The 12655-nt window shown below is 50.0% G+C and overlaps 1 protein-coding gene across 3 annotated transcripts in view; it reads right to left on the bottom strand.

Annotated features, from left to right (window-relative positions):
• The window catches only part of LMO1 (LIM domain only 1), a 40896-nt gene extending 36545 nt beyond the window's left edge, over positions 1-4351 (bottom strand). For 2 of the 3 annotated variants that reach the window (XM_025848408.2, XM_025848411.2), the window contains exon 1: positions 4149-4347. Coding sequence is in view for 1 of the 3 variants with exons in the window: in XM_025848410.2 (XP_025704195.1) it covers positions 4149-4170 (22 nt within the window). In the remaining 2 variants the exon portion in view is untranslated. Of the gene's footprint in view, positions 1-4148 lie in introns of all 3 variants that reach the window. The other variant, XM_025848410.2, reaches the window with a different exon arrangement.
• Between the last annotated feature and the right edge of the window lie 8304 nt (positions 4352-12655).

The following is a 12655-nucleotide window of genomic DNA, read 5'->3' as shown; positions in this document are numbered from 1 at the left end:
TCCCTCAATGTATGAGGTTTGCACTCCTGCTACTGAATAAATGCACACATTTCCCGAGGCCCCCCTCCCTCCCGGGTTAATGGGGAGTGGAGACGCGCGGCTGCCCGGCTCCGCAGCGCCACCTGGAGGTCGCTCGGCCCTAGCTCGGCGCCTGGTTCCGCGCAGCACCCAGGGTCCTCATCCCAGGTATTTGTCCGGTGGACCACGCTTTTTTCCACTCCCACCCCCTCAGCCTTAGTTTCTGACCGCCCCCCTCCCCGCCCATCCGGGCGATCTTTCTCTGATCTCGTACCCTTCCTTCCTACCAGCTCTGCTGGAGGCTTCTGGCTGCCTCCTGAATTGTCTGGCAAAGTTAACACTCTGCAGGGTACAAACTCTCCCACTTTGAGTCTTCCAGCATCACCCTTACCCCAGCAACCCCCCCCCCCCGCAAGAGCATCCTAATTCCATAGGGAGCAGGATCCTGTCTCAGCTTCTCTCTGAGCAAGCACAGCATGGCCTTGAAGGTTTTTCTCATTCCAAAACTATTTACTGAGCATGTATTATTCTAAGACACTGGCAAAACCACAGTGAACAAAAGATTCCAGCTATTTCGGAGTTGAAAATTCTTGCTCTGTAACTCAGGAGGCAGGAAGGAAGACAGTGTCCATCTCCTCTCCTCCTGAACCCTACTTTTCCCCAAGAGCCTTGGGGCTAGTGCCCAGGCTGCCTACTCTAGGAAGGCCACTCTTAAATACCAAGAGCTTTTTTTTTTTTCCCCTCTTGACAGTACCATGTTCCAAGAGGGAATGGAAATATTAATGGATTTTCTAAAGGCCAAGGAGGGCTTCAAAAAGATGTGTCAGAGGTTCATCCCTGCCAGACACTTCTGAGGACTAGACCCAGGCAAGGAGAAGGCAAGAACCACCAGTTGGGATTTCATCCCATCTCTGCCTATTACCAATGGTGGACCTTAGCAAATCACTTTGTCTGGGCTTCAGTTTCCCTGTTTGTGAAGTGGGAGACCTGCTCCGCTATCCAAGGTTGCTGTGGGGATTAGATGAGCTAATGTATGTGAATGTGCCTTGTAAACTGTGGCACCCCAACCATGGGGGGACTTACTGAGTATACATGAGACCTGGAGGCCAGGCTGTGCCCCTGAAGCCCCGAGAGGCTCCAAAGCAGGGTGCCTGACAGGGGTGGCAATGGGGGAGTGGGGCTACAGTCCATCTTCCTCTAGCCTAAGCGGGGAAGTCAGGCTTTGAGAAAATAGAAGAGAGGCTGCTTCTAATGAGATGCCTTATCCGCAGCTCAGAGGGTTTCGCTTTCCCCTTCATCTTGAATACTTAATCCTAATAGTCCTTGAGTATATTTGATGTTAAATATACCATTTTGCTCAGCCTCACTGTCCCTCAGGACTGCGAGCTTGAGGTCTCCCCTGCTACTGCAGCCCAAGTTATACCCTGAGGGTCTGAAGGAGGCTTTGGCACTACTGCCATGGGCACATTTCGTACCAACCCCTCACCCCAGCCGGAGCTGGGGGCCAGATAGGGTCACCGGCAATGGGCCTGACAGGCTGGCAAGGGGTAGCTTCTGGCTGTAGATGCCTCTGTGCTACCTGATCCCTCCACAAGGGCTGCACCTTTACTCTCAAGTCCCAGGGCCGCTCCTCCTCCCGTTCAAGGGTCTGGCCCTGACCCACAAACCAGGACTTGACTAGCTGAAGGCATTTTCCCACTCTCTTGTTCATGTGTTGGGCTTGGGGCTCTGTCCCAACACCAGCTCCCCCAAGCTTCTAATTAGCGGCCAACCCATCAGCATCCCTCTGGGGAGTCGGGGGCCCTGTGCCCCCCACCTCAGGGATAGGCGCAGGCCTGGGGTGCTGAGCCAGGGGCTGAAGAAGCAGGTAGGGTATGTCAGCAGGGGATCGCTGCTGTGTGTGAAGGGCTGCTTGTGTCCACAGGCAGCTCTCTCTGCACCCCTAGTTGTAAGCATTGAGCTCCCACAGTGATCTGGAAAAGGGCCTCCACAGAGGCCTTCCACTTTATAGAGTTACCCAGCAAGCCGTGGAGCGTTTAGGTGACTGGAGCTCTTAGCCAGGAAGGGGCCTGCTGGATGGACAGGGCCAGACATAAGCCTCACCCAACCAGCAGTCACCCTCTCAGCTCATGGGGAATTGCTGGGCAGGCAGGTAAACCCTGTGCCTGGGCCTAACCCCCACCCGAGCTGTCTCCAGGTCCAGGCGCACACCCGCAACACCAGGGTGGAATCCTCGATCCCCTGCAGCTGGAGGAGGTAGTTTTCACCCAACACAGTCCACAGGCAATGAGCATGTACTCTCAAGTCAACGTTGCCAAGAGTGCTCTGGAATGTCCTTGAAATGCCTCTAGGGACAGCAGAGGCAGACCAGCTGATCAGCCCCCAGGTTATGGTGCGGAGAAAGGGGGTGCTCCTGGCTGCCTTTCAAAGTTTGGGGCAGGTCCTAGCAGTTTGTCCCTGCACCTGGCAGGAAAGTCCTGAGGAAGGGCTCCTGCACTGGGTTTGGGAGGTGTGTGTAGGGGGGCGGGGGGGAGACTCTGCCCCAGGGCCTGGGCAGACCAGATATTCCAGAACTCAGTGGAGGCTGTCAGATGTGACTCAGCCTGAGGGCCCTGCTTCCAACACAGTGCAGCTGTCTCCAAGATGGCGTTACAAGCTGGCTTCACAGGTGAAGCTCACAGAGGTATTTGGAGTGACAAGGGCCCCTTCCCTATGGCCGCCACAGCTGACAGGTCCAAGTGACCCTACAGATTTTGCAGTACAATCAGGAGGCCTGCTGGCCAAGTTCAGATGCCCTGCTCTGCCTTCTACTAATGCAAAAGCAGCCTAAACACAGGAATTTGCAATTAGCTAGAGTGGAGAAGTACATAGTTGACAAACTTTCCCCCTTTGGTTTCTGGAAGACCTTCTTGGAAGCTGCAGTTATCATCTGTTAGGCCTGGTGGAGGCCTAGTCCAAATCTGCCCCCCAGAAAGCAAGTTTCTCCCATCCTCTGGGAGAAGGCCAAGCCACCACTGCAAAGCAGCTCTGAGAAGGTTGTGGATGTAGGCTGACCCACTGTCTTGGTTTGTCCAGGACTGAAGGGTTTCCCAGGAGGCAGGACTTTTCAGTGCTAAAACCAGACGGTTCCAGGCAAACCAAGACAGTTGAAGACCACAGTGGGAGATGGTAGGCTGGGACAAGGGACTAGTGGGGCCAGAGAGAAAGGTCAGGCAGCCAGGCCCTTCCCTGCACACCAGCAGCTGCCTCCCAGCCTCCTACTCAGGGCTTCATCCCCCGGGGCACTAAGGAACTGCCCTAGCCCCTGGGGATGGTCCCATGGGGGCAGCCAGGCTGTGTCTTCTCTTGCAGATTGGTAGTTACAGTGGGAAAGCTGTGAGTTGGACTCGGGTGGATCCAGATTTTTTGAGAGCCAAGCTTACTTATGCAGTTTAGGGGTCGGGGGTGCTCTTTAAGAAAAGGAATACAAGCCTGCTAACAAAATGACCACCGAAGGACTATAAAGCTTAAACTTCATTGGCTTCAAGGTAAACCAGCTCCCCGATATTCTGGTTTCAGGGCCCGACCCTAGCCAGCAGGGCACCTCCCGACACACTTGGCTGGGGGAACCGTGCCAGGGGTGAAGCAATGTCACCCATCCCGCAGCTATGAAGTTCCAGATCTGAGGTACCCCAGGACCGTGCCGGTTTGCCCGCAGGTTCTCTGGATATCTCCCTGGGGGAGCCGTTCCGCAGTCGGGGGCGGAAGGGGGGACGCGCAGACATCCAGGGAGCATAGGAGACTCAGGGGGCTGGGGGCACTGCGGGGAAGCCCGCGGCGCGGGTCGCAGAGGCACTCCCTGTGTCTGCGAGACGGCAAGAGCCAGACAGAAAGTTCCCGGCCGGAGCGTGCGGGGCTGGCGGGCTCGCGGCGGCCCGGGGGACTTCCCGACCGGGGCTGAAGAACCCTGGGGCTGCGCCCCGCACCCCCTGCCCGCACGCCCGCGCGTACACCCAGCGCCGCGCTTCCGGGAAGCGGCCGAGCTGCGCGAGGCTGCCGAGGCCGGCGCGGGGGACGCGGCCGCCGCGAGGCGAGCGGGGTGGCCTCAGCAGGGCCCGCGCCCTCCCCTACCCCCGACCCCGGACACCTACCGTCCTCCTGGTCCAACACCATGGTCTCCCGGCGGCGCCAGCCCGGTACGGGCCGAGGACGCGGAGGGGCGCGCGGCTAGGAGTCCGCCGCCTCTCGCCTGCGCTGCTGCCGCCGGCCCCGCGCGGGCTCCGCGCCCGCGAGCGGCGGCCGAGGACAGGGGCCGGCGGACCGGCGCCGGCAGCTCAGCCCCGCGGGCAGGTTAGCGCGGGAGGGCGGGCGCGTCCCGGGGGCGGGGGCGCGTCGGTCCGCCGCGGTGTAGCCGGAGCCGCGCGAGCAGCCGCTGCCCGGGCCGGGCCGGAGCCGCCGCCGCCGCCGCGCGCCGATTCTCCGTCCGCGCGGGCCGCGCTAGCCTCTGCCGAGTGCAGCCTGCGTTTCCCAGGGCCCCTCAGCTCCCCTGTTAATTAAATCAATTCATTATGCTCAGATCTGATTAGCGGCCCTTCCCCCCTTTGAATCAATTATTCAATACACAAACATAATTGCTTGGGCCAGAGGTGCCCGCCATTAGCTTATTTAACTCCAAGGACACTAATTACCCGCAGGGCACGGGAACTTTTCTCATTAATTCTGACAAAACACAAAAGCACAGCCAGAGTGTGTGCGTGTGAGCGACTGTGTGTGTGTGTGTGTGTGTGTGTGTGTGTGTGACCACACGCCAGAGTGAGGGCAGTGTGGGGTGGTGAGCCGCCGTGTGAGCGTGGGGGTGGCGGAATGTGTGCGATCGCGGGTGGGAGTTTGAGTCTGTGGCCGCGCGGGTGTGAGTGGGGGATCCGTGCGTGTGATTGTGAGTGCAATCACCCACAATTGTGGGTGTGGCTCTGGGTCTGGGGACTGCGGGCCAGGGTTAGAGACCCAGGGCAGGATTGTTGAGATTGTGAGTGCTTCTGTGTGTGACTTTGTGGATTTGACTCCGTCGCTACTGTGGTGGGCGCCCCATCCCCTTTCTTTTTCCATAAGGGCCCCGCATTGCCGGTTGCACATTCAAGCCCACGGGCTAAGTGCAGAACACAGAAGAGAAATGTGAGGATCAGGAAGTGGTGGGTGGTGTTTCTGCACTGGCTGGGCTATGCTTCTCCCTCCCCCGCCACCCCAGGCTCCCCCAGCCCACCCCCTTTTTAAACCCCAGGTTCCCATGCTCCCCTTCCTTGGCCCATCTCGGTACTGCCTCCCACCCCACCCTATCCCCAGCCTTTATCCTACAGCCCTCCCCGCCCCTGTCTCTACCCCTATTTCCACAGATGCCTGCCACCCAGGCACACCCCCACCCGACTCCACCCACCCTCTGCCTAGTTCTTCCCTCCTGTCTGCCAGGCTGAACCGAGGGTGTGTCTGTGGTTGACCAACTTCACATTTTACCTCCCAGGAAATCTCTATTGAGAGCGAACGAGTATGAGAGCTCACAGAGGCTGGGACACAGAGGGTAATTGATTCCCCCAAATTAGGTTTCTGCTTTCTAAAGACCAGTATTGTTCCTGTTCTCAATGTGCACAGAGGTATTGAAGATTTCCTTTTTGTTTCCTCAGGCAATGAATGAGCTTAATCCATTTGGCTTTATAAATCAGGAAACTAATATTCGCTCCTTCCATGGCAGCTCTTTAAAAAATTTAATTGGTGGTGGGGAGGGGCACATTTTGTCACCCTTATGCTGTCCCCAAGCCACCACTTATCAAAACACATTCTGACTGAGGGGTGGAGGAAAGGCTGGGGGCGGGGGTGGCAGTGGGAAGGGGAGGCGCAACCTGATTTTCCCTGCCCTCCTCTGCCCTTGCACTTGGACTCACACAGTATCTGAAAAGTTTGTGAAATGATTGGATGATACTCAACTGGGTGAAGAGGGGAGCGGAGAGGTGCTCTTCAGAATGATCTTCCAAGTCTGCTACTTGCAGTTTTCCACTAGCACTGAATGTAACCACACCACACCCAGGGGTGGCAAGCCCTCTTCCTTACCATCCTGCACAGGCCGCTAGAGTCAGCTTCCTGTTGTCAGCATCTGACCCTGCCACTCCCCTTCTCAAAAACCGTCCATGGCTCTCCACTGCCCTCGTGACAAAACCCTAACTACTTATCCTATCATTTCAAGTCCTTCCTCAAGATCTGAAGAAGTCTTTGTGACCACCACTCCCCCTTATTTCCACTGATCTCTATTGATTTCCAGCAACCACCTTTACACTCCTGCCCCGCCCTCTGGACTACTTTCCTGTCACTGAACATACCCTGCAGGTTCTGGCTCCAGGGACTCCGCTCAGGGAATCCCTCTGCTTAGGAAGCCCTGGCCCGTGTCTCAAAATCCTCTAAGGAAACAGCTCCTCTCTGTTCCTCTAAGTGGGTGTCTCTGTGTGAAGGCTGTCGTTGCTGAGGGGTGTGTGGATTATTTAGTTGAGGCCTGGGGGATGAGATCAGCCCCCGAGGGGAGTGTTTCAGCTCTCCCCTGGAGTGGGAGGAGAGATACAGTATCAAGAGTCTACACTGGGGGCGCCTGGGTGGCTCAGTTGGTTGGGCGACTGCCTTCGGCTCAGGTCATGATCCTGGAGTCCTGGGATTGAGTCCCGCATCGGGCTCCCTGCTCGGCGGGGAGTCTGCTTCTCCCTCTGACCCTCTGACCCTCTTCCCTCTCGTGCTTTCTATCTCTCATTCTCTCTCTCTCAAATAAATAAAATCTTTAAAAAATAATAAATAAATAAATAAAAAAGAGTCTACACTGGGTCACTGGAGAAAATGGAAGCTGCAGAGGCAGGGGGAATGAACCCAGCTTTCCTGAACTTTAGATACAGGAATGGTGGTTCAGAAAGAGGAACACTTGGGCATCATCTTTTTTTTTTCCCCAGGATCTCAGATGGCATGGGACCGGAGCCCAGGAACATGGTTTCTCTGTGGGCCCAATATTTGGATCTCCATAGTGTTTAGTCCTCTGGGTAGGTAGGCATAGCCATTGCCTACATTAGGGATAGAGGTTTCCTACAGTAGGGCATCTGGCCAAGGGGGCAGGAGGGGGCTGAAATTCTGCCCTCTCTCTGCTTTCTAAACGATGGGCCTGGTGTAGGCTGCACCCACTCAGAGAAAGCACCTTTTTCTAATTTGTGCAAGGGCCCCATGTGGGCTAGCACGGCCCTGCAATTGAGAATCTCTTCTTGGCCAGAGTTCACACTCAGAGAAGCCAGCCTGAGAGGTCCCCCAACCATCCCTGTGCCCTGCCCCACCCCCCCAACCAAGGATCTGGTGAGCTCTTAGGAGACCATTCTCCTAGTTGTCATAGAGAAAAAGAGAGTTCAGAGAACTTAACCATCACGGAGTGGTCAGGGATACTGAAATAGAAGCCCAGCCCCAAGCCCTGGTGAAAGACACTGAACTCAATCCACAGCTGAGATTCAGACATGGACAGACCTACCATGAAGACCGAGGTCCCTAATAGGGGCCATGTTGGAGAGAGAGAGAGTGAGGTTCCTGGGACAGGACCAGACAGAACCACAAGGCCTGGAGTTTGGTGGGCTAAGTTCCAGGTACAGTGCTAAGCTGGGCCTGACGCACTCCCAACTAGCACCCCAGGAAGTGGAGAGCAGTGGTAGAAATGAGGAACCCAGTCACTCTGGGCTCATGGCTCTGCTATGGGATCCCCCTCTGAAAGAGCTGGTCACTAGGAGCAGGGGGTATCTCCATGCTGGGTCAAAAAAGGCTAAGAGCAGCTAGGGTCAGCAGCTTGGTGGCCTTGGCAGAAGCACAGGCATGGAGTTCATGACAAGATGGTAGGAGCATAAGACAGCAGCTCTAATTACACAGGAGGCGTCTACACCTCAGGACCATCTAACCCCATCTCCCAATGCTGGAACTGTTAGAAAGAAAGTGACTTTTTCCAGAACTCAAATTCTCATGGTGCCCAGAGGTACTTGGGTTACACGGGTAAGCATTCCCAGAAGGTCTCACAACTTTTTGGAAAGGAGGTTCCTGAAGAGGAGAATCAGAGGATCAGATTTGGCGGTTAATTATTGTAAATGGGTGAGACCTGACACTTGGTATTTGTATGGCTTTTATGTTCCAACCTGTCATGATGCGCATGAAGGGAAAGGCTGTGTGAGCAAGAAAGAGCCAGAACAATGAGAGGGGAGCAGCCCCCACTGGCAGCTTTGCCTGGTGGCAGTGGAGCTCGGCAGGAGCCACAAAGGGCACTACATCAAGGTCATCAGGCAGATCAAAGGCTTTCCTTCCACTGCCCCTCCCTGCCTTAGAGGGCCTCTTGAGGCCATGCTTGCTCTCCAATGCTCCTGAACTTCTATTTCATTTCCTTCTCATCTCCCCAGCCATCTGGTCCTCCTGCCCCATTCCAGTTTCAGCAGATGACATCACCTCTGACCTGACTCAGATGAGAGAAGATATCAGACAGGAAGGCCTTCCCTTTCCTGCCTCCAGTCTGTGCTCCTACCTTTATCGTCAGCATCTGCAACAGACCCCTGGTCACATGCACCTTCTCTCCCAAAGCAGTGGCAAATAGGACCATCCTCCTCCCTGGGCCCTATTCCTCAGCAGGTACCCTGGCCCACCTGCTACCACCTGTCAAGGTGTTCTGTTGGCTCTTCCTGGCCCCTTCGATCTCCCCTTTCTGCTGGACAGTTTCCCATAGCATGGAAAAAAAGTCTGGTGTCTCATCTAAAACAAACAGTCCCTGGACTGTACATCATTCTTGAAGATACTTTGCTACCCATTCCCTTTTCTTGTCTGACTTCCTTACCACCCACTCTCCCCGCACCCACTCCTATCAGGTCTCTACAAGGCTTGCCAAGGTCACCAGTGACTTTTATGACACGAAGGGATTATTTTCAGGCCTCACTTGACCCGACCTCCCAGCATTTAATAATGCCTTTAATTCCTTCCTTCTTGAACATGATTTTCCCCTATACTAACATGCTGTCTGAGTTTTCCTTGTCCCCTAGTAGATGTTGCCTTTCACCTTAGCTATTGCTGGCTCTCCTCTTTCATCCAGTCTTTAGCTGTTGGCATTCCTCAGGACTGGGTCCTGGGCCATCTTAGAACACCTTCCCCTGGGGTGCCATCCGTGGCTGCCAATGTGTGTGACCTTCGCTAGGATCTCTGCTTTGAGTTCTGCTCCAGTATTTCCAGATGCTCTTTTGACATCTCCACTTGGATGTCTCAAAGGCGTCTTAAATTTTAAAATCCGAATTGACCTCTTGATATTTCTTCCAAAATCTTTCTTCATCTTGTTTCAGTTAACTGGCCACTCCATTTTTAATACCAGAATTTCAATCAAGCCAACAAATTAAAAAAGAGAGAGAGAGAGAGAGAGAGAGAGAGAGAGAGAAAAAGAGAAAAGAAGTAAAGCTAAGTATATCAGGTTATTACACAGTTATTACACTAACTGCATTCATCTATCAAAAGACAGAAGTCTGAATAAGTTAACTAATAAAATATAGCCAAATGCTGTTTACAAGAAATACTCCCAAACAAGCAATATTAATGTCAAATAAAACTAACTTCCAGGCCCCAAACATGAGCTACTTGGAAATGAAGAAATATTCTCTTAAAATTACTAATGGATCAAAAATAAGATCAAAACTGAAATTGCAAATCATCTAGAAATGAAAAAGAGAACACAGAGTGCCATGCAGAACTTCTGGGACACAGCTGTACTTAGAGGAAAAAATATAGCCTTACATGCTTTTAATATTAAACAAACAAAAAAAGGACTACAGCAATCTTGGTATTTAATCTAAGAAATTGGAAAGAGAACAAACTAAGCCAAAAGAATGTAGAAAGAGATCAATAAAGTCAAAATCAGAAATTAATTTAATAGAAAATAAACTAATAATAGAAAAAAATAAAAGAAAAATTAAAACTCAAGCTTGATTTCTTGAAACGACCCACAAAATAGGCAAAACTGATTGAAAAAAAAAAGGCAAAATATACAATATTACTCAGTCATAGAAAAGACTGAAATCTTGCCATTTGCAACAATGTGGTTGGAGCTAGAGAGTATTATGCTACAAGAAATAAGTCCATCAGAGAAAGACAGATACCATATGATTTCATTCATATGGGGGATTTAAGAAACAAAACAATTGAGCACAGGGGCAAAAAAAGAGAGAGAGAGAGACAGGCAAACCAGGAAACAGACTCTTAACTCTAGAGAACCAACTGATGGTTCCCAGAAGGGAGGTGGGCGGGGTGATGAGTGAAACAGGTGCTGGGGATTAAGGAGGGCACTTGTGATGAGCACTGGGTGTTGTACGGAAGTGCTGACTCACTGTATTGTACACCTGAAACTAGTATCATACTGTATGTTAACTGACTGGAATTTAAATAAAAATTTTAAAAAAGAGATATATCACACATACAGAAAAGATCAAAGAATTATAACAATAACATGTGTAAGCCTATGAAAATACATGTGAACCAAGAGGAAATGGATGATTTCCAGGCAAAGTAGAAAATTAATAAAATTGAGTGTAGAAGTTGAAATTCTGAATAGACCAATAAACAGAAGAGATTTAAAAAGAAATGAAAACTCTGCCATTAAAATATCACAAGACACCATATGATCCAGAAATTCCACTTCTGGGCATATACCCAAAAGAACTCAAAGCAAGCTTTCGAAGAGATATTTGTACATGGCAGCATTATCCACAAAAGCCAAAAGGTGGAAGCAACTCAGGTATCTTTCGATGGGTGAATGAATAATCAAAATGTGTATATAGAGATATACATATAGACACATATTATATATATGTATATACACACACACACACACACACACATATATATATAATGAGATATTATTCAACCTTAAAAAGGGAGGAAATTCTGACACCTGCTACAACATGGAAGAACCATGAGGACAATAAGCTGAGTGGAATAAGCCAGTCACGAAAAGACAAATACTGCATGATTCTGCTTATACGAGGTACCTAGAATAGTTACAAGGTACCTAAAATACTCAGATTCATAAAGACAAAAACCACCATTACCAGGGACTGGGGGGAGGGAGAAATGGTGAGTTTTTGTTCAGTGGGTGTAGAGTTTCAGTTTGACAAGATGAAAACAATTTTGGAGATTGGTTGCACAACAATGTGAATGTGCTTAACGTCACTGAACTTCACACTTAAAAATGGTTGAGCCAGTAAACTTTATGTTATGTGCATTTCACCATAATTAGAAATAAAATACAAAAATATCACAAGGCACAGATTATATTGAAGATGAGTTTTATATAATCTTTTTTTTTTAAGATTTTATTTATCCATTTAATTGACAGAGAGAGACAGCGAGAGAGGGAACACAAGCAGGGGGAGTGGGTGAGGGAGAAGCAGGCTTCCCGCCAAGCAGGGAGCCCGATGCGGGGCTCGATCCCAGGACTCTGGACATCATGACCTGAGCCCAGGACTCTGGAGGTCATGACCTGAGCTGAAGGCAGTCGCTTAACCAACTGAGCCACCCAGGCGCCCCAGAGTTTTACATAATCTTTTTTTTTTTTTAAAGATTTTCATTTATTTATTTGACAGAGAGAGACACAGCGAGAGAGGGAACACAAGCAGGGGGGAGTGGGAGAGGGAGAAGCAGGCTCGCCGCGGAGCAGGGAGCCCCATGTGGGGCTCGATCCCAGGACCCCGGGATCGTGACCTGAGGTGAAGGCAGACGCTCAACGACTGAGCCACCCAGGTGCCCCTTACATAATCTTTAAAAACAGATGATTTTTAATGTTATTTAAACTATTCCAGACAAGAGAAAAAGTTGGAAATCTTCCTAGTTTGTTTTATGAGCGAGCATTTTCTTAATTCCCAAACCTTATAAAGATTGAATTTAAAAAGAAAAAATCACAGAGCAGTTTAAATGCAAAATTTGATATAAGATGTTAGCTAACTGGATATGGGAAAAGTAGCAAAAGAACAATACACCATGTAAGGGAGAGTTTATTTTTTAGCACTGAAAATATCATTCAGCATCAGAAAATCTATCAATATAAGTCACATCAACAAATAAAGGGAATAAAATACAATTATAGTAACGGATGCCAAAAATCACTTGATAAAATTCAGCAGTTATTGCTAATCATATACTAAAACAGAAATAGAAGAAAACTACTTCAATTTGATAGACTGTTTACCAAAACCCAGTAGTAAATATATAAACAATGACATTCAAAAGCCATTTCCAGAAATTGGGAACAAGATGGGATGCTCATCATCACTATTATTCAACATATTTTAGAAATTCTAACCAATTCAATAGGACAAGAAAATGAACTAATCAGAATAAGTAGCTGTTTTAAAAAAGGATGAAAATATGTTCACAAATAATGTGACTATATATCGAGAAAATTCAATAAAATTTAGGACAAAAGCTATTAGGTTGATTAGATCATGGGGAAGTTAGCTAAATACAAGGTAAATGGAAATATGTATTTTTTTCCCTAAATGCAATGAGGTATTAGAAATAGAAATGAAGAAACAGATGATCTGCAATAGTGACAAAACAATAAAATATTCAGGAATAATTTTAAAAC

The sequence above is a fragment of the Callorhinus ursinus genome, unplaced genomic scaffold (assembly GCF_003265705.2).
Source record: "Callorhinus ursinus isolate GAN/ISIS: 27379988/994484 unplaced genomic scaffold, GSC_fseal_2.0 scaffold49, whole genome shotgun sequence".
NCBI classification, from domain to species: Eukaryota; Metazoa; Chordata; class Mammalia; order Carnivora; family Otariidae; genus Callorhinus; species Callorhinus ursinus.
This window is presented reverse-complemented; position numbering and strand designations above follow the sequence as displayed.